We start from the raw sequence: 21,590 nt of genomic DNA, 5'->3' as shown, positions 1-21,590 counted from the left end.
AAGGCAAGGCTGGAAAACTGTTGCAAGTGTCCCCATCGCTTAACTCTGGGCCAATAAAATTTCACATTTAACTTTTCTAGACCTTATTCACTCAGGGCCCTTCCAGACAGGCCCTATATCCCAGGTTCTGATCTTAAGTTTTCTGGTTTAAACTAGATTATATAGGTCTGTACTGCCAGATAATTTGGGATAAACAGAAAACCGGGGATAACGATCCTGGGATAGACTGCCTGTCTGGAGAGGTCCCCAGTGCTACCCTAAATACTACTCTGGTGCTGTTGTCTTTGGACCTCCAGTGGTTCTCAAAGGTATTACATGCTAATCCTGTCACCAACTCCTATCTCTTTGGATCCAACAGCCAGTATATGAAATAAATCATATTTTAATGGATTGTAGCAAATAACCTTTTACTAGAAATTATATTATAGACAAACTTTTAGATATGTAAATCAGTATTATTTGGAATATTTTCTGATCTTGTGGGAACTTCCATGTTTGTGGATGTCTATCTGATGCAAGATTCTGAATCAGCGCCCCAAATAACCAAACTGAATCTAAAGTTGACCAGAAAACTGTTTTGTAACCCTTTTGGTACTAATGTTGGGGAGTGGTCCCTGGTAAAAAAAAGGCTGGGAACCACTGGTATATAATCTGGCAGGACATGTGTTCTGAGTTACTGACAGATTTACTTTGTGTGTGGGACGAGATGCTAGCCCAGGCATGGGTCAACTTTGGCTCTGCAGATGTTTTGGACTTCATGCTGCTAGGAATTGTGGGAGTTTAAGTCCAAAACCACTGCAGGGTCGAAGTTGGCCCATGCCTGGGCTAGCCCTCACAAATACCCGTTCATTGTCACTAATTTATTACTATGACACATTCTAACACTTCCTAGCATAGTCACAGCATCGTTTAAAGTTGAAGCCAAAAAGTCATTCTTGAACTACAAAATCTGGGAGCCATGTTATAAGTTTCCAAATCTCAGAGGCACGGATTCTAAAGGCTTAAAACTTGATCAAAACTGTACTTTTGACCCCAAAGAACAAACCTAATAGCTAGGAACTGCTGGAGGTGGCTAATGCAGATTCTCTGCTTCTGTCACCTCAGCGCTCTTCCTCATCCTGATCTTGGACGCTAAGCCGGGTCAGCCCTGGTTTGGATGTGAGGTTTGGATGTGAAAAGGACTGATCCACCAGCATGGGAGTTGTAGTTCACCCTGCATCCAGAGAGCACTCTGATTCTCACCAATGGACCAGACTTAGCTCACAGAACCCCCATGACCAACAGAACATACAAGAGGTATTTGGGTGGATGAGTGGGGACTGACCCACCCGCTTGGGAGTTGTAGTTTACCCTGCATCCAGACAGCATTCTGATTCTCAGCAATGACAGGTATGGACTACCCTTGGCACACAGAGCCCCCATGACCAACAGAACCTACTGGAGGGGTTTGTGGGAGACGGGACGACTGTCCCACCTGTATGGGAGTTATAGTTCACCCTGCATCCAGAAAGCATTCTGAAGTCCACCAATGACAGATCTGCACCAAACTTGGCACACAGACCCAACGTGGCCAACTGTGCATACAGGCGGGGTTTGGGGGGTGATTGACCTTCGCATATGGGAGTTGTAGTTCCCGCGCACCTACTGAACCCGACCAATTTAGATTAAATAATACCTCGAATATCCTCGAACGACCAGTTTAGATTTAGATTAAACCTGGAGCACAAGCAATGCCTTTTTCAAATAAGCCGAGCATCGCCAGGTACCCAAGCTAATAATAATAATGAAAATATGTTCTTAGTTTGCATTATTTCCTGTTTAGTTGTGTAGTCCTCACTTTGAAAGCACTTGTTGTGCTCCGGAAACTGTTTCTGTGCCCGCCACAAACTATGTGAAATTGGTGAAGACTCTACAAGATATTAAACAATTTAGAAATTAGAGCAAAAATGTACGATAGCAGGATGTCCCTCCTGCAAATACAACCAATTAGAAAATGACATTTATAACCCAGGAACAAAAAAAATCATAGTCCAGGAGAGGAGGTGTGTCTTTCCACAAATCTCTTCCAAACACTTGCCATGTCCAGTGGGATAGTCTATGGGCTTGGGTCCCATCCCTAAGATCTCTCTCATTATGCATAGGCAAATCTTTCCAAATCCAGATCCCTTCTTGTTCCAAGGCAGTTCTCCCAATCGTTCGTCCTTGGGGGATTCCTGGCAGCTTGCCGAACTGGCGAGTCACGTGACTGCGTGACGTCACTCCTGGCGAAGCCAGGGAAGAAAGTCCAGGTAACTGCCATTTTTGTTTTCCCTCTGGGCGGAGGATGGGGCGAAGCCTTGTCCCGGCGCTCTTGCTACTGCTGCCGCTGCCGCTGCCGCTGCCGCCCGTGCTGCTGAGGGGAGAGGAGGCGTTCCCCGTTGGGGGTGAGCCGTGGTTTGCCTTCCTTTCCCGTTGCCTAGCGATGGCTCGCCGAGGAAGGGTTTTATCTGGAGGCCAAGAGAGGCACACGCAAGGCCCTGGGGCGCTACGCTGTTAGGGAGTTGTGGTGCGCCTTTGGTTACCATGGCAACGTCCTGTGGCATGCTGGGAGTTGGACCAAATTTAGCATAAATACTCAATATGCCCAAATGTGAATACTAGTGGAGTTTGGGGAAAATAGACTTGACATTTGGGAGGTGTAGTTGCTGGGATTTGTGGTTCACCGACAATCAAAGAGCATTCTGAAACCCACCAACGAAGGAATTTAACCTAACTTGTCACACACCACTCCCATGACCAACAGAAAATACTGGGTTTAGTGGGCATCAGGCATGTAGCCGGGGGGGGGGGGGGGGTTGAGGGGCTTCAGCCCCCCCTCCCCCGAAATTCTCATGGTGGTTCACGAAAAGGCCTCACTGGTGCATTATTTAAACTGTTATGTTTATTCATATCATGATCTGATCACCATGCTCAATATATCCCATATGCATGAGGGTATTGGGGTAACAATACAAAAGGTTTGCTAGGGTAGACCCTCTTTCACTCAGACTCAGCCCCCCCCCCCAAAAAACTAACCCCCCCCCCCCAATAGAAATCCCGGCTACGGGCCTGGTGAACATTGAGCTTGAGTTTTGAAGTTGCAGCTCACCTGCATCCAGAGAGCACTGTGGACTCAAACAATGATGGATCTGGACCAAAATTGGCATTTGGCAGTGGTAGTTGTTGGGATCTATAGTTCGCCTACAATCAAAGAGCACTCTGAACCGAGCCCACAGGGTATCTGCACAAAACTTGGCACACTACATACATGGACAACATTGATTACTAATGGGGTTGGAGGGGCTGTTTTTGAATTCTGGGAGTTGTAATTCACCAACATCAAAAAGGAAGAGAAGGAGTAACAGAGAGATCTTCAGCCTAAGACCATCAAAAAGATGTATTTTCTGATGGTCTTCGGCGACCCCTCCAGGGATCCCAACCCCCAAGTTGAAAAACACTGCCCTAGGGTTTCAACACTGTGGAAACCATGATCCCTTCTGACTATGGCAAATGCTGCTTCTGATGTGGCATCAAGCGGGTTTCCATGTTGTCATTTCTTCCCACTTTTTCCTGTTGAAAAGCCAACACGGAGGTTGACCCTTCAGGTCAGCAGCAGTTGCACTTTCAATACAGGCAGTCCTCATCTTAGATTCTGTAGATTTGTTCTTAAGTTGTATTTGTATGTAAGTCGGAACCGGTACTTTAAAAAAGTGTGACTCCAGGCAAATATAATAATAATAATAATAATAATAATAATAATAATAATAATATATTTTGTTGCCCTCACACCTTGAGGCAAGTTACAAAACAATTAAAACACATGAAAACAGCAAAAACACCACAAATACACACACCAAAACGTACTTTCATAAAAGTTACATACCAAAACGTATCTCTGTGAAATACATATTAAAACAGACAAAACAGAGAATAAACAAAGGACATGCATTAAATTCATCTTTATGTTTAAAGACTGTCTGCATAGAAAGCTGGAAGAAAGAGGTCTTCACTGTTGTCTTAAATTCCGAGAGCGGATTTAGTTTTTGGAGCTCTACTGGCATGTCTTGGGGCAGCAGATGAAAAGGTCCTCTGGGTGGTAGTTGCCAGTCAAATTCTGGCTGGTTGAAGCAGACGTCCCAAGGAGACTGAAGTGTGTGGGGCGGATTGTATGGGAAAAGGCAATCCTTTAGATAACCTGGACCCAAACCAATATATGGCTTTAAAGGTCAAAACCAATACCTTATACTTTGCCTGGAAACTAATTGGCAGCTCCCTCTTACTCTTACTCTTACTAATTGGCAGCTCACCCCATTCCTATGGATGATCTCTCCCAGCGGCTTCACATAAATATTAGAGAGCACTGAGCCTAAAATATAAGCTTTGGACAGCATAGGGTGTTTGTTTTGCTGTCTGTGCCCTTGTTCAGAAGATTTTACCTCACTTTCTCTCCCTATGAAAATTGGGAGAGAAGAAAGGATGGTAATAAGGCTTTAATTAAGACACCCTTTCCGCATGAAAACTCTTCCAGATATGAATTTCCCTTCCAAGGGGCAGATTCCTCTCCCTGCTGTCTCACTCCCCTTCTTAACTAGGAATCATTTGTGAGTCAGATTTTTGTAACTCGGGGACTGCCTGCACACCATTGGAGAGTTGTGTTCAAAGCATTGCCTTGTAAATCTTTGACTCGGAAAGGTCAGTAAATACTTTTTGTAGTTTCTTGTAATGGCAGCTGTTGATTCTGAGTTTTAGTTTATAATTCAGCCTTGTTTTGTCTCTGGAACAAGATAACTTAGAATCAGAGCAGTTTAAAATGATTGCACTGCTTCAAATATGTTTGAATGTTAGCACTTTTATGGAGTGCTTACAAAGGCTGCATCTCATCGGTGTAACTCTTTTGATTTCTAGCATGTGGAAGAAGGCCTGCTGTGAATGAGTTAGCAACCGGAAGTCGCATAATAGGTGGACATAATGCCACACGTGGGGCATGGCCATGGCTAGTTAGTCTTCAGATTTACCACTATGATGTAGGATTTCGCCATGTTTGTGGTGGATCTTTAATAAGTCACAACTTGGTTCTGACAGCAGCACATTGCATTGGAAAGTATAGGTTTGTATCACTTTTAAATCTTCCTATCACTCTTAAATCCGAGGCACATGTTTTCATTCAAAGACTGAATTTTGAAATATGCATCTGTGTACTTAGCATGTAACACTTTCTGCCCACGCAGGTCCCATTTCCCTCTCGCACCTTCATTTATCCTGCAGACACATACCAGATTGCACAAATCCAGTTCTATTGCCTGAAAACTATGTTGTGGAATTTGAACAGCTGTTTTTGAATTTCTGTACCTGGCCAAGAATATTGCTGTTAAATCATACTGTGAAATTAGAAATTGTATTTCAGTATAATTTTCATGACAATCACCTTTAGGAACAGTCACAAGAAGCATAATTAAAAAGTTTTCAAGTTTCTGATTACACTACTTACCAGCAATTAAATGGTGATAAGGGTAAGTCAGGCATGGGCAGACTTCGGCCCTCTGAGGGTTTGGACTTCAACTCAAACCCCAGCCACCTTTCTAGCTGTTAGGAATTGTGGGAGTTAAAGTCCAAAACACCTGACGGGCTGAAGGTTGCCCATACCTGGGATACGTAGTGTAATCAGAACACAGTTGCTTTCCATTGCTGTAAATCAAGCTCCTCCAAGATGAGTAAAACTGAAGGAAGAGGTAGTTTTAAAAAATTGAAAACAAAATAGCACATTTGAACAGATGTCTATTGTAGGCATACATTATGATAACATATTTCTTTATTATCTATTCGCAATCTTTACAGATTCATTCATATGATGGAAGATGAGAGGTAGTGGAGAAAGTAGGTGTTCAGAGAATTTTGAGAAAGAATCTGGGGATACTAAGGAGATAAAAGTGATCTGAGAATGAGATGGCAACATAAATAGTACAGAAAAAAATTCTGGAAGTAGTATTAAGAGCTATAAGAAGGATTAAGGGACACATGTTATGATGGGAGTATAGGAAGCTATGAGATCCAAGGACAAGGAAGATGATAAATTATTTTGTTGAGCTTCTCGCAAGGCTTAAATAATGTCAGTAGCATTGTGTTATGTACGAGTAAACTGTTTAAACCTGGGGTTCTGTTTATTAGAATTTTGGCATACAGTAAATCAGAATGTGCTTTATGATTAGTCTGTAACTGTACAAGAATATGTGCTGTTGAGTCCTTATATTAGAGGATATAGTGTTTTACTTATTGTAGCAGGTTACCACATTTATACAAAACAGTCCAGCACTTTCAGACAAATTGATATTTTCAGACTTCAGAGAAACTAAGGCCCTTTCTATACTCCCATATAATCCATATCGTCAAAGCACATAATCCACATTATCATATTTGAAGTGGAATTTGTAAGTCTACACTACCATATAATACAGTTCAAATCAGATAAACTGGATTTCATATGGCAGTGTAGAAGGGACCTTATGGGAAATTGAAGTTAAGTTTATGAAACTATATCCACCAGTTACGTTTATTGTATTTGAGTCTCTATAAAAAGAAAGTAAGAAAAATTGCATTCGATCAATATTTTTATACAATTGTTGATAGGAACTCTGGTAGCATCCATTCTCTTTTATATTCACAGTAGCAATTCTTTAGGATTTATTGACCTTACAGAAGATCCCTGTTTTATCCTAGGGACCCAGAGACGTGGACAGTTGTGATTGGCTTGCATAATCTTTATAAAGATGATTCTTACACTGTAAAGCGCCAAGTCAAAGATATTTTGATTCATTCAGATTTTGAACTTGCAACCAATAACAATGATGTTGCCTTGATCAAACTCACCAAGTCTGTCGTGTATAATGCCTACATTCAGCCTGTCTGCCTACCTAAGACTTCTCCTGTTCTCACTGATGAGACCCCATGTTACATCAGTGGATGGGGAAACACAAAGGAGAATGGTAAATGATTTATTTTTCACTTTCATATATTGGTATCATATAATTAATTTAATGATCAAAAATGAAAATAATTCCTCCTTGAATTCAGTGTAATGTGGCCTGATTAGGATTGTTTTCTAAGAAAACTTAGTTGCTGTATATATATTGGGAGCTGCCTCATAAACAGTGTTAAGAAAAAGAAAACAGATTTGTCAGTAAATGAGTAGGGAGTTTAAAGCTAAATAATATAAAGCATAACGTTATTATCTTTAAGCCCTTGGAATATTTTTAAAAACTTGCTAGTCAACCAAGAAAATCAACTGGTGGTCATATTGTCAAAATAAAAACGTGGCTGTCCTGCATGAATTGATAGGTGGAGAGATGAACAGATAACTAGATATGGCTTCTGTGCTTCCAGCAAACATTGCACATAGATCTCCATGGTTCAGACTAAAACTTAAAATGTGACAGTACAAAAATCATAACATATGCCCAGCTCTTTCTGTAGTATTTAAGAGTTATATTTGAAATGAAGTCCATTTCCATTATTCCCACATGTGCTAATAGATTGCCATCTCCCATACACTTGCTGTGCCCGAAAAGACATGATGAAAATAGCATGGCTGAGTTGTCAGCATCTCTCCCTTTCTCTACCTCTTTGATCACTGTGGTAGTGAAAAGAAATTGAGTGGAGGCTGCTTCTTGGAATACCGGTTTGGTCAGGCTCTTCTTAAATTATTCAGATTTTGAATGCTCCTATACAAAGTCTTGAGCAAGCACAAGGTTCACGAGTATGAATACATGCATGCCCCTTAAAGAACTAAAAGTTATCCCCCCAAAATATTTAATTAAGCAGCATACTTTTATTTGATTGACGTCAGAAGTGCATACGAGAAAAGCCATATTCTTTTGCATTTCCTTAAAAAGTAATTCCCTGGAGATCTGAAACACCATCTACTTCATAAACCTTTTAAAGAGATAGGTAGGTCATAATATATCTAAAGTGATGACACATTCACTTATTTGCCATTAATTGCAATATCTAATTGAAAATAAATTGGCCATAGATGCAATCTGCAGGAAATGAATTCTGTCCTGTCAATAACAATATTACAGCTAACCAGACAGCAATCTCTTTGTTTTGTTCCCATGTATGAAGCTCATAAATACTTTATTATAATTGTAGAGTTGGATTAGGCCATAAGAGCCATCCAGTCCAATCCCATTAAGGAGCACACAGAACACTCCCGACAGATGACCATTCACTAAACTCTGATATAGCATATTCCACTCTTGAACAGCTCTTACTGTCAGGAAGATCTTTGTAATATTCAAGTGGAATCTGTTTTCCTCTTGTTTAAATAAATTGCTTGGTATCTGTCTTTAGAGCCACAGGAAAAAAAAACTTGCACCATCTTCAATATGCCATCTTTTCAAATATTTAAGCATTACTATAATTTCGCCTAACATTCTGTCCTCATGCCATGCATCAGACTAGCCTATATTTTACTTTATTTATTTATTTTGAATTTTTTATTAATTTCTCCATACAGGTAATAAAACAATACAATACAAACCTTAGCCATCTAAAAGATAATATCGAAAACTGATTACAATTTTTATGGCTAGGATGCAGGTTCCAATTGTGCATCCCTTTACCATATATCTTGATTAATTACCCCTCTAAACCCCCCACCCCACCCACCCTTACCACCCTCTACCCACCTCCCTCCCACCCCCATCTGGGTTATTTATTTATTTATTTAGGGCATTTCTACCCTGCCCTTCTCACCCCCTGGGGGGGGACTCAGGGCGGCTTACATCCAGCACAATTCGATGCCAACAATTACAATAAAAATGCAATAACACAATAGTTTAAAAAATACAATTAATACAGTATCAACTAAAAGCCGATCTACAGCCCGCGTTTATCGAGTTCTAAAATCCGTCAATCCATTTAGCATTATCATAACCCTTTCCAACTCGAGTCATCATTACCTTGTTAGTCTGCCAGATTACCCAAATGTCTGGTCCCATATCCATGTCTTCAGCTTTCTTTTGAAGGAGAGATGTTCACGACCTGATTTCCCTGGGGAGTGAATTCCACAAGCAAGGGGCCACCACTGAGAAGGCCCTGTCCCTCGTCCCCACCAGCCTCACTTGTGATAAAGGTGGGGCCAAGAGCAGGGCCTCCCCAGAAGATCATAAACTCCGCGGTGGGACATAGGAGATACGTTCGGACAGGTACGCTGGAAGGCCTGATTTAAAGTTCTGTATCTATCTTTTCCTTCCATTTTGTCGATTACATAAGACCATTTCCTAAACCAATCTTGCCTTGACTGAAATTCAAATATTTATTTTTCTTTTCATAGATGAAATTAATTAAATATTCAGAGAGATAAGACTACCAGGTTTTCAGGTCCCACCTTGTTTTATCTTTCCAACCTCTGGCGATTGTGGCATGTATAGCAGCTATCATAAATTTCAATATATCTGACCATTCGTTGTTTTCCTCCTTTACCTCTAAGTGCAGTAGGCCAAACAATTAATTTGCTAAATGTATTGCCAAGATTTAGATTTTCACAACAGCTTATTGAATTCCTGACATAACTTCTAAACCTCTCATCTCCAAAATGCCAGCAGAATTCTTAAGCCTTATTTTGGCAGTTAAACTATAGCTAGCACCTTGCATGTGGACTTGCCTTAGAAGAAATGTTGTAGAACATCTTTCAAATGCCTGTTTTCCACACCAGTTTATGAAAAAATGCGTTTTCCACACCAGCAGCCAATAGTGAAAGGACCAAGGCAGTGACATCTCCAGCTCATCACTTGTTTGGGTATCAGCCAGCACATCAACGACTTAAATCAAGAAATAGTTTTCTAAGATCTACAGAGACACTCGCTGGAACACCTCAGCAAGCAAGAGTCCAAAAGTGGCAGGCTCAAACCCAGAACCTCAACCAATGGCTGATACCAAATGAGAGACTCCTCCCTGGGCACACAGAAGACTGAGCAACTTGGAAGGCGCTGAACAGATTGCGCTCTGGCACCACGAGATGCAGAGCCAATTTTAAGAAATGTGGAATCCACGACATGCGAGTGTGGAGAAGAGCAAACCACTGACCACCTGCTGCAATGCAACCTGAGCCCTGCTACATGCACAATGGAGGACCTTCTTGCGGCAACACCAGAGGCACTCCAAATGGCCAGATATTGGTCAAAGGACATTTAATCAACTACCAAGCTTGCAAATTTTGTGTTTCGTCTGTTTGTTTGTTTTGTTAGAAATGTAATACAATTGTCTGGCTGCCCATAAATAAATAAATAAAAGAATAGAATAGAATAGAATAGAATAGAATAGAATAGAATAGAATAACACCAGTTTATACAAGACATTAAACAAAAAGAAACAGCTTTGTTGTATGTTTTTATTATAGGTGCAGATGAATATATATTACAAGAAGCTAAGGTTGATATTATTCCACGAAGAGTTTGTAACAAGCTTGATTGGTATGCAGGAACAATATCACTGAATATGATTTGTGCTGGTTCTGCAAGTGGAAAGATTGATAGCTGCCAGGTAAAACTGAGACAATCCCATTTTCAAAACATCTTTTCATGTGGTTTTTTGTTACACTTTGTTAATTAACAGGAGCACAAAAGCTGTGAATTTGTTTGGGGATGATTGTTAGAACTGTCATATCAAAATTCAAGAAATATCACAGTTTTGTTTTGTTTTATCATCAGCCTTTTTTGTAAGAATGCTTGATGTGCCCAAGGCACTACACAAATTAAATACAAAAGGTTCCAACTTCCAAGATCAAAATTAAAGTGAGTGGGTAGATGAAAGGAGAAAGAAAGTGCAGAAAAGGAAGAATAAGTACTATGAAATTATATTCCTGCTGAAATTGAAAACCCATCACCACAATTTCAAAAAAATTGTAACCGTACATATGAGTGGGCTAGAGAAAAGGCAGGCAACCTGTTTAGAAAACATGACTATAGTTCTTTCCTTTAAGAAGTGGGCTATTATATTTCCATTTAAGACAGGGGTGTCAGATTATGTTCACCGAGGGGCATATCAGCCTTGGGATTGCCTTCAAAGGGCCAGCTGTAATTGTAAAACTATATATATGTAACTATTTTGCCCTGGCATTGAAAGCTTTGCGGACCACATAAAATTATGTGTCAGGCCAGATTTGGCCCGCAGGCCTTGCATTTGACACGTATTATTAAAAGAGATCACTTGGAAAAACAGGGTGGTTCCTTATGTGTATAATGGTTTGATGATAGCGGAAACTGGATCTTAACATTCTCTGAACTGATTTTTAGACTACATTTAATATGTTAGGGCAATATCTAGTTGCAAGAGTATGCATAAATACATTTTGAGAATGATTTATTTGCTATCTAACTAAAGGAAGATTATCCAATTCAGGATGCCCACATTGTTCTATAGTTCCAAACAATGCTTAAAGTGTATTATTTATTTTTCATATTCCAGGGTGACAGTGGTGGTCCTCTGGTGTGCTATTTTCCAAATGCCACCAGGTATTATCAGGTAGGAATTACCAGCGCTGGTGACGGCTGTGGCAGGCCAAAACACCCAGGACTATATGTACGTACAGCAAACTACAGAAGTTGGATAGATTCACAACTACTTAACAAAGCCATTAGTGTGGGCATACAATTTCGTCTGTTTTTTCTGATAGCTGGGAGGATGTTGTTACATACTGTTCTATGAGGAAGCAAAATATCATTTTCTTGCACTTGGGGCATCATTTGTTATTTTTAAAGTTTTTTTTCTTACAAATATTTGACAAAAGTAATAAAGTTAAATTGTGTCCCACTGAAATTGATATCTCAAGTCAGTTCTGGTTTCCTTGAGTCCCACTGATGTCAGTAATAACTATATGCTCTAATCCAACTCGTTTTTAATAAACAATTTTCTATTTTACTACACCAAAATATTTAGATTCTTAATCTGTAACTTAAAATTGTAAACACAGAAGATTATTTGCAGTTGTCTTGTAAATTTTAACCCATGTTGTTGTGTCAGGAGCGACTTGAGAAACTGCAAGTCACTTCTGGTGTGAGAGAATTGGCCGTCTGCAAGGATGTTGCCCCGGAGACGCCCTGATGATTTGATGTTTTTATCATCCTTCTCATGTCCCCACATGAGGAGCTGGAGTTGATAGAGGGAGCTCATCTGCCTCTCCCCGGATTCGAACCTGCTAACTGTCGGTCTTCAGTCCTGCCGGCACAGGGGTTTAACCCACTGTGCCACTGAGGGCTCCATTTTTTACCCATTAACCCTCTATATAACACACAACAAAAATTATTGGTGTGTGGGTTTTTAGGCCGGTTCCTGGGGTTATTTGGGGTGCAGATTCAGAAAATGGTATTGGATAGGCCACATTAACTCTAGTTTCTTAGAAATGGTTATCAAGATTCACTATGGGCAAGCAGATGGCAACTGATATATGGCATATGTTCTGTATCGCAAACAGCCAATAGGGGAAAACCGGTGCCATTTTTTTGAATCAGCAAATATGCCCAGAAACAGGACTAACATTTGAGGCACCAAAATGTGTGTTGGACAGTGATTATTATCATTCTTCAAAATTGGCTAAACTTGCAGAGGTGTCAAACCTGTTGGCCCTTCAGATGTTTCAGACTCCCAGAAGTCCTAGCCAGCTTATCCAATAGTCAGGAATTCTGGGAGCTGAACTCCAAAACACCTGGAGGGTCACAAGTTTGACAGCACTGGCACTAAAAAGAATATACACTGAAAATCATTTACTGTAGAACACATTTTCTCCCCTAAGGTGAGTATTCAAAGCACTCCTTTCTTACATATGTATTTCTGCATTTAAAAAGCAACATGCATTGGAGATACTAATGCCATGCTTTTTTACAATATTTAAGAAATCATACTGAACTGGATGTTCATAAAAACATCTGCAAATAAAACACATGGATTCAAATATGATTGGAATTGTCTCCAATTTTTTTACTTAAGAATTAACCATCTTGGAAGGAAATTAATTCATCTTGAGCCGTAAGTACATCCACAGTATTGCAGGATTGGCACTGTACTAAAAAGTTTGATTTTTATACATTATTTTTCTCTTGTTGCTTTTAAAGCAAATGAAACACATATTTTATTTTTCCAAAACAGTAGTAAAGTTTGTAAATCTAAAAAAATGTGTGTTGCCCAAAAACTGATTCATAACCCTTTTGGTACTAATGTTGGGGAGTGGTCTCTGGTCAAGATAAGGTTGGGATCCACTGGTATATAATCTGGCAGGACATTTGTTCTGAGTTACTCACAGCTCTACTTTGTGTGTGGGGCGAGATGCTAGTCCAGGCATGGGTCAACTTCGGCCCTGCAGGTGTTTTGGACTTCAGGCTGTTGGGAATTGTGGGAGTCCAAAACCCCTGGAGGGCCGAAGTTGGCCCATGCCTGGGCTAGGCCCTTGCAAATATCCGTTTCATTGTCACTCATTTATTACTGTGACTAAATAAATGAGTGACAATGAAACGGATATTTGCAAGGGCCTAGCCCAGGCATGGGCCAACTTCGGCCCTCCAGGGGTTTTGGACTCCCACAATTCCCAACAGCCTGAAGTCCAAAACACCTGCAGGGCCGAAGTTGACCCATCCCTGGACTAGCATCTCGCCCCACACACAAAGTAGAGCTGTGACACTGGTCAAAGGACATTTAACCAAATACCAAATTTACAAAATCTGTGTGGTTTTTTTTTCCCGTTTTTTTTTCTTTTTCTTTTTAATCTCTGTGTTTGTTTTGCTCTGTTAGAATTGTAATACAATGGTTGCTGATGACACGATAAATAAATAAATAAATAAATAAATAATTACTGTGACTCATTCTAACACTTTATGGCAGGCACCCTCCAACTGCGGCCTTCCAGCTGTTTGGGCCTTCAACTCCCAGAATTCCTGACAATTGAACAAGCCCGTTAGGGCTTCTGGGAGTTGGAGGCCCAAACAGCTGGCGGGCCGCAGTTGGAGGGTGCCTGCTTTATGGCACAGTCACAGCATCGTTTAAAGTTGAAGCCATGTTTAAAGTTTCCAAATCTCTGAGGCAGGGCTTAAAACTCTGGATCAAAACTACTTTTAACCTCAAAGCAGAAAAATAAGCGCCCTTCCAAACCAGATAGATGGAACCTGCTGGAGGTGGCCTGTGCCTCATTTCCCAATGCCTCCTTCCTCGCAGATTCCCTGCTTCTTCCGTCACTTTGGCGCTTTTCCTCATCCTGATCTTGGACGCTAAGCCGGGTCAGCCCTGGTTTGGACGTGGAAGGGAGACTGCCCAAGGGTCCCGGGTGCTGGAGGCGATCTTGCAGAGGAAGGGACTGGCAAACGCTTCAACGCCCCGCCAGAAAGGCCAGGCCAGGCGTTCCCTGCATGGAAGGCCTCTCCGTTCGGCCCGTTCTTCGGGGAAGAGAAGCCCCTCCGCTCGGGCGCCATGTTGCTTGGCGGGCGGAAGATGCCGGGGTGGCGCGGCACCCTCCTGGCGCTGATGACGTTCCTGGCGGAAGCCCCGCCCACCCTCCTGTCCACGGGAAATCTCCCCGAGGGTGAGGGAGCCCCGCCCCCGGGACCCAGTGCCCTCGCGCTGGAGGGCCCGTTCAGGGGTCAAGGTGTCGTCTGAGATGGTGGTTAGAAGACAAAGACCCCTCTGGTTGAGATCAGAGTACTTTGTCCTCCTCATAGGTAGAATCCTAGAGTTGGAAGAGACCTCGCGGGCCATCCAGTCCAACCCCCTGCCAAGAAGCAGGAAAATCGCATTCAAAGCACCCCCGACAGGTGGTCGTCCAGCCTCTGTTTAAAAACCTCCAAGGAAGGAGCCTCTGTGTTTCACCCTAGAAGACTGGCGTCCCAGCTGTAATCCGCCTGGTTTTCTGGACTTCAGCTCCCAAGCTGTCTAAGGCACCTGGGAGTTGGAGTATAAAACAGGGAATCCTTCGGTTTAAAAGTGCACTCACTCAGTAGACTTAATGCAGCCTGAAACCCCTTTAACCGGCGCAGTTCAGGGCTATGTAAATCCTGGGAGTTGTAGTTTCACAAGGCCTTTCGCCTTCTCTCTACCAAAGAGAGAGTACAAACTACAAACCCCAAAGTTCCGTATCATTGAGCCCTGGCAGCTAAAGTGGAATCAAACCCGACCAATTCTACAACCTGGACGTGACCCAAGTTGCCCTTGAGCTTCTTTCTCTGGAAGTGTGAGGATACCCTTTATCGAGCCCTCATGGTGCATGGTCTTGCTTCCCATGGCCCCAATCACTTGGGTTGGTTCCTAATATATAGCCCTGTGGTGGCTAACATCGAGCTGCTGAACTTGCTGACCAAAAGGTCAGCGGTTTGAATCCGGGGAGCAGGATGAGCTCTTGCTGTTAGCCTCAGCTTTTGCCAACTTAGCAGTCGAACATGCCAATGTGAGTAGATCAATAGGTACCGCTTCTGCAGGAAAGTCGCAGCACCCATGCAGTCATGCCGGCCACATGGCCTTAGAGCCATCTATAGACAAGAAATGGAGATGAGCACCAACCCCCAGAGTTGGACACGGCTGGACTTAATGTCAGGGGAAAACCTTTACCTTTACTTAATATATATTAGCCCCCTGGTGGCGCAGCAGGTTAAAATGCTGAACTACTGAACTTGCTGACCGAAAGGTCGGCGGTTTGAATCTGGGGAGCAGGATGAGCTCCCGCTGTTAGCCCCAGCTTTTGCCATCCTAGCAGTCTAACATGCAAATGTGAGTTGATCAATAGGTACCACTTGTCCTGGAAGGTAACAGCACCCATGCAGTCATACTGGCCAGGTGGCCTTGGAGTCGTCTATGGACAATGCTGGCTCTTCGGCTTAGAAATGGAGATGAGCACCAACCCACAGAGTCAGACATGACTGGACTTAATGTCAGGGGACTACCTTTACCTTTACCTACCAACCCCCAGAGCTGGACACAACTTGACTTAATGCCAGGGGAAACCTTTACCTTTTTAACATATATTAAAAGCATCATTATCTTTAAGCTGCAGTCAAGTGCACACAGGTGGAGGTTAATCCTATTTAACCTAATTGGGGTTATTTCTGAGTAGACTTGAATGGAATTGCACAGTTTACAGTCAAAGACCTCATCACATTGAGTGGAAAGCATGGGTGACCATCCCTTTAAGAGTAGAGAATCACCCCTCTTATAGCGTCAGCAGTCCGCTTTCGAGTTCTACCTCCCCATCAGACTCACACCTGGAAATTTAAGAGCTGGCAATACATTCATCTTTTACATTCATCACACGGTTAGTATTACTTTTTTAAAAAATCAGGAGAAACAATATCTGAAAACCAAGAGATCCCTCGCCCTACCCAAAGCCACTTACATTAAAGGAGACTGACACCAGTTTGAAACCCCTTCTTTCCATGGGATCACAAAATTCTGCACCACACCCCATAGGATACAAAAGACAGTGCTCCAGGTTAAAACAATTTCTTTCCATATGGTTCTGCATCAAACCCCATAGGATAAAAGAGACTACTGCTGCTGGGCAATGAAACAGGATGGGGAAACTCTTTATGGTTCCCATCCCACCTGTTTTTCAGTTGTAAACATGGGAGTAAAGTGTGATAACAGGCAGGAGCTCTGAACACGCTTGCCTGCCTGTCCTCCTTTCAGGACATTTCTGCCTCTTTTTCAACCCTGGAACATGCAGTGAGCTCTGGGCCCCTCCATGCTTGAAAAGAGGCTGAAATGTCCCCAGGACTGGGAAACTTCTCAATGTTATTTCAGGAGCTCTGTATTTAAAAAGCTCTTTACAGCACAGATATAGAAACCCAATTTTCCTAGCTCCAACAGACCTGACTACCTTTGAGGATGCTTGCCTGCCATAGATGCAAGCAAAACATCAGTAGAGAATGCCTCTAGAACATGGCCATATAGCCCGAAAAACCTACAACAACCCAGTCTTTACAGTCATTTGCAGACTCACCGCCAAGACTACTATGCTTGGAAGATAATTGTACTCAGCCATGAGTGATAGCCTATGATGGTGATGATTTTATAATGTGCAAAGCTTACATCTCACGGAAACTTTTTTTCCTCCTAGAATGCGGAAGAAGGAAGGTAGTGAATGAGCCGGCAACTGGCATGCGTATTATTGGTGGTCGCAATGCTCAGGCCGGCGCATGGCCATGGCAAGTTAGTCTTCAGATTCACCACAGGAATAGAGGATATCTTCATCTCTGTGGTGGAAGTTTAATCAATGAGGCCTATGTGCTGTCAGCTGGACACTGCACAGTAAAGGTCTTGTACGTAACTCTTTTCCATCCTTGCCTCATGTGATAAAAGATTTTCTGAACTTTCAAAGGCATTGCTTTAGTGCAAAAGGCATTATTCTTTACCTGCCACTAAGCTGCTGAACTTGCTAACCAAAAGGTTGGCTGTTTGAATCTGGAGAACAGGGCAAGCTCCCGCTGTTAGGCCGTTTCTGCCAATCTGGCAGTTCGAAAACATGCAAATGTGAGATCAATAGGTACCACTCCAGCGGGAAGGTAATGGCGCTCAATGCAGTCATGCTGGCCACATGACCTTTGAGGCATCCATGGACAATGCCGGCTCTTCGGTTTATAAATGGAGATGAGCACCACCCCCTAGTCAGACACGACTAGACTTAATGGCAAAGGAAAACCTTTACCATTACTTTTTAATTTCTAGAAATTTGCTCTAGAGCAGGGGTCTCCAAAATTTTTAAACAGAGGGCCAGGTTACAGTCTCTCAAACTGTCGGAGGATCAGATTATAATTTGAAAAAAGCACTAATGAATTCCTATGCACACTGCACATATCTTATTTGCAGGGCAAAAAACACTTTTAAAACAATCTAATAATTAAAAGGAAGAACAATTTAAACAAATATAAACTTATTAGTATTTCAGTGGGAAGTGTGGGCCTGCTTTTGGCTGATGAGATAGGATTGTTGTTGTGTGCTTTCAAGTTGTTTCAGACTTAGGTTGACCCTGGGTGAGGGCCGGGTAAATTACCTTGGAGGGCCGTATTCGGCCCTTGGGCCTTAGTTTGAGGACCCCTGCTCTAGAATGAGATATTTTAAACCAAGAGTGGTTTTAGGAATAGGAAAAATAAAAAGGCATGAGATTTTTTATACACATCCCTCCCAAATTATTTGCAATCTTCATGGTTGCTCATAAGTCATTGCAGTACCATGAACATTATGACTGGATGATCTGCAATGCACCATGTATTTGATGGGTTATTGAGTATCTCTAGATACAAATGTTTTCTTTCTTGTGTTGGTTTTTACTTCTCAAAATCTTTGATTCCTCACGGAAATTTTTTCTGCCCTAGGAATCCAGGAAGGTGGAGGGCTGTATTTGGTCTCCATCATCTTTATATGAAGACAAATTATACTATAATCAGACATATTGAGGCTATCCTGAGACACCATGACTTCAACAAAATAACCCAGGAGAATGATCTTGCTTTGTTTAAACTAAGCAGGCCTGTCAAATACAATGACTATGTTCAGCCCATCTGCATATATAACTCTTCTCATCTCTTGACCAATGAGACTCCTTGTTTCATAAGTGGATGGGGAATGACAAGGGAGAATGGTAAGTCATTGATTTTTCTATTAAAACTTACTGAGAACGATGATTAGATTTATAAACCTAGTAAGATCAGAACAATTATATTTTGTGAGTATATTATCTAGAGTTCATCCACACATTATATACAGAGAAACTCAAGAACACATGTCCGTGAGCACACATTTTTCAGGGAGTTACAGACACTTGTGGTTCTCTTCTGAGGGTACCTGACAATACTCCTGTTTATTGTGTTATACTTTATACTTCTATCTATCTATCTATCTATCTATCTATCTATCTATCTATCTATCATCTATCTATCTAAGGATCTAAGTCATATGGTTAAAATGTTTTTCCCTCATTAGCTTTGCTAGGCAGTGAATTACTGGTGTCTCTTGGGATAAATCAGTGGTAGCAAATATTCAGAGAAGCCTATACCCAATGGCTTCTTACTTTATTAAGAAGGACCAAACCAATGTTTTCCCATATTGTATTCAGATAGACACAGCTGCATGAGGATCAGTTAGAATGTAATCCCATTATTTCCAAGCTTAAACTGTATTGCATTGTTTATTGCAGACGCACTGCTACAGCCTGATAGTGAAAATCTTTTATCCTGCTTGCTTTCAGCGTCCCCACCACAATGCCAAAGATATTAAAATCTTCCAGCTAGACAGAGGACAAGGCAGAAAAGAGGGATTGGGTTTCTTTGTCAGAGGCATGTCTGTCTTCTGAAATGCATGTAGAATCTATTAGACTTAAGAGAGTTATACTTGATCAAACAGTACAAGTAATATAGACTCATGAAAAATCAGCATATTTTTATATGGAAACATACTTACAGCAGTGTTTTATGTTTTTCTTACAGGTTCAGCATCTTATATATTACAAGAAGCTCAAGTAAAACTTTTCCCACTAAAAATCTGTAATAGTGGAAGTTGGTATATGGGAACTATATCAAAAAATAGTGTTTGTGCTGGTTCTGAAAGCGGAAATGTTGATACCTGCCAGGTAAAGTGAAGACAGATTTATTTCAAAACAAATTGCTAAATAGGTTTATCTTATACCCTAGAGCTTTATTATCCAGTAATAAATCACAGTGGCATCAGAACAAAGAAGAAATTGGGGGAAGAGAAATTAAAATTAAAAATCTCATAATTTTATATGTAAAATATATATTTGAGATATGTGGTAAAATTCCAATTGAGAATTATACAAATGTTTTGGTAAGATTTATGCATGATACCTACTTGTACGTAGTACAATTCAAACAATGCAAGATTGCCAATAAAGGGCTTTCTGGATTCCTCTGTAATTTTCTCTCAATGCTTTATGAATCATAAGAATGATAACACATATTATTATATTACAATGATAATACTCTCACACAAGGGGAAGCCAGAGTTTTGGCTTTAAAAGGCATGTGTTATTGTGCAACACTTGGTCACACCTGATTTAGTCCTGGAAGTGTATACTGAATTAAACAAATATGGAATGCTTACTATATTATTTGAAATGTGGCTGCTGACTCATCCGTCCCTGACACTAAACAAGAACCCTGGTTAATGCTCCTGGCATACATGCACCAGAACAGGAGGCTCAGTTGATATGACCTACCAAGTACAGTAGACTCTCAATTAACTGGCATCCATGGGGATTGGTAGATGCTGCATAAATGTGGTTTCTGGATTTTTGAGAGTTATGATTAAAAATAGGTCTAACTAACGCAGTACTATATCCCATATACCATAAATTCTGCACTGACTTGATTCATATTGAAATTTGGTAATTGAAAGCAAACTAAGACAAATAAAGACAAAGTTAATGTAACACAAGATGGATCTACACTTCTATATAGTTTAGAACTGCATTATGTGGTCAGTGTAGACCCATGCAATGCAGTTCAACTCAATTGACTGACATATGAATCTACACTGACCTATATGGCTGTGTAGATCTAGCCAGTTTTATTGTATTAAAAAAACAGCTTTGTAGATGCAATATGCAGTATTTCTTCAATACTGTCAACTCTCTGCATAGTAAACCTACAGAATATAATGCACGGCACCCAGATTGTTTTCTTCATTTTGCAGGGAGACAGTGGTGGACCTCTGATGTGCTACTTCCCAAATGAGGACAAGTATTATGTGATAGGAATCACAAGTTATGGATATGGTTGTGGACGACCTAGGAGTCCAGGAATTTATGTACGTTTAGCCAAGTACACCGATTGGCTAGATTCAACGCTTCAAAACAGAACCACCACTCTGGGCAGTCACCATTTGCTTATCTTTCTCACTGTGTTATGGGTTGCTTTCCATTATTCTAAAGTGATCTCAGGCTAGTTTTTAAGCATGCCCTTTTAAAACATTGTTCAAAATATTATTTTACAATGTGGTAGGGTTTATAATCTTTTATTTTATCCACAGAAATTCACAAATAAATGTCAGTCATTATTTTAAAATGTAAATGGAAAGGCATTGTTCAGTTATATGTGTGTTTGCATTCTAAATTATTTTATCATCAAAGCAGACTAAAAAGAATGAATGATTTAAAAAATACACTGTATTATTTTTAACATAAAGTTGCATTCAGGTGGCATCTGCTCAATCATACAGAAATGAGGACCAAGTGAGAGCTCTGTTTTTCTTTCATTTTGGAGCCTTCCACAGGTATATGCCCCAAAACTTCCCCAGAGGTTGGTTGGGTTGGAAAGACTTTTCCTTTATGATGGTTCAATGTAGAAAAAACTTTGTTTCAAGCACATAATTATTTTAAAAGTGCTGTGTGTTAAATTACTTTCAGAATATGTGCAGAAGGTGTGGATGAAACATAAATGAATGTTGTGTCCCATCTCTGAGCTACATACATACATGCAAATACAAGCATTTCAAAATTTGACAACCCCTACATTTAAAATTATGGGGCCCCCCCGGTGGCACAGTGGGTTAAAGCACTGTGCTGCTGAGCTTGTTGACCAAAAGGTCGC

At 41.1% G+C, this 21,590-nt stretch overlaps 2 protein-coding genes across 2 annotated transcripts; both read left to right on the top strand.

The window, feature by feature from the left end:
* The first annotated feature begins 2,281 nt into the window (after positions 1 to 2,281).
* Positions 2,282 to 11,721, top strand: LOC132768276 (transmembrane protease serine 12-like). Its single transcript, XM_067464823.1, has 5 exons — positions 2,282 to 2,423; positions 4,924 to 5,224; positions 6,712 to 6,998; positions 10,415 to 10,557; positions 11,482 to 11,721. Exons 1-5 carry the CDS (start codon positions 2,324 to 2,326, stop codon positions 11,719 to 11,721), a joined length of 1,071 nt encoding a protein of 356 aa, XP_067320924.1. The 5' UTR covers positions 2,282 to 2,323.
* A 2,320-nt stretch (positions 11,722 to 14,041) lies between these two features.
* LOC132765527 (transmembrane protease serine 12-like) lies at positions 14,042 to 21,045 on the top strand. The gene is made up of 5 exons (XM_060759810.2): positions 14,042 to 14,581; positions 17,105 to 17,306; positions 18,360 to 18,625; positions 19,470 to 19,612; positions 20,695 to 21,045. The coding sequence occupies exons 1-5, from the start codon at positions 14,470 to 14,472 to the stop codon at positions 20,944 to 20,946; spliced, it is 975 nt and encodes a 324-aa protein (XP_060615793.2). The 5' UTR covers positions 14,042 to 14,469; the 3' UTR covers positions 20,947 to 21,045.
* The last annotated feature ends 545 nt before the right edge of the window (positions 21,046 to 21,590 follow it).

Source organism: Anolis sagrei, chromosome 2, assembly GCF_037176765.1.
Source record: "Anolis sagrei isolate rAnoSag1 chromosome 2, rAnoSag1.mat, whole genome shotgun sequence".
Taxonomy (NCBI): domain Eukaryota; kingdom Metazoa; phylum Chordata; class Lepidosauria; order Squamata; family Dactyloidae; genus Anolis; species Anolis sagrei.
The sequence above is the reverse complement of the archived record's forward strand: the minus strand, read 5'-3'. Positions and strand labels throughout refer to the sequence as shown.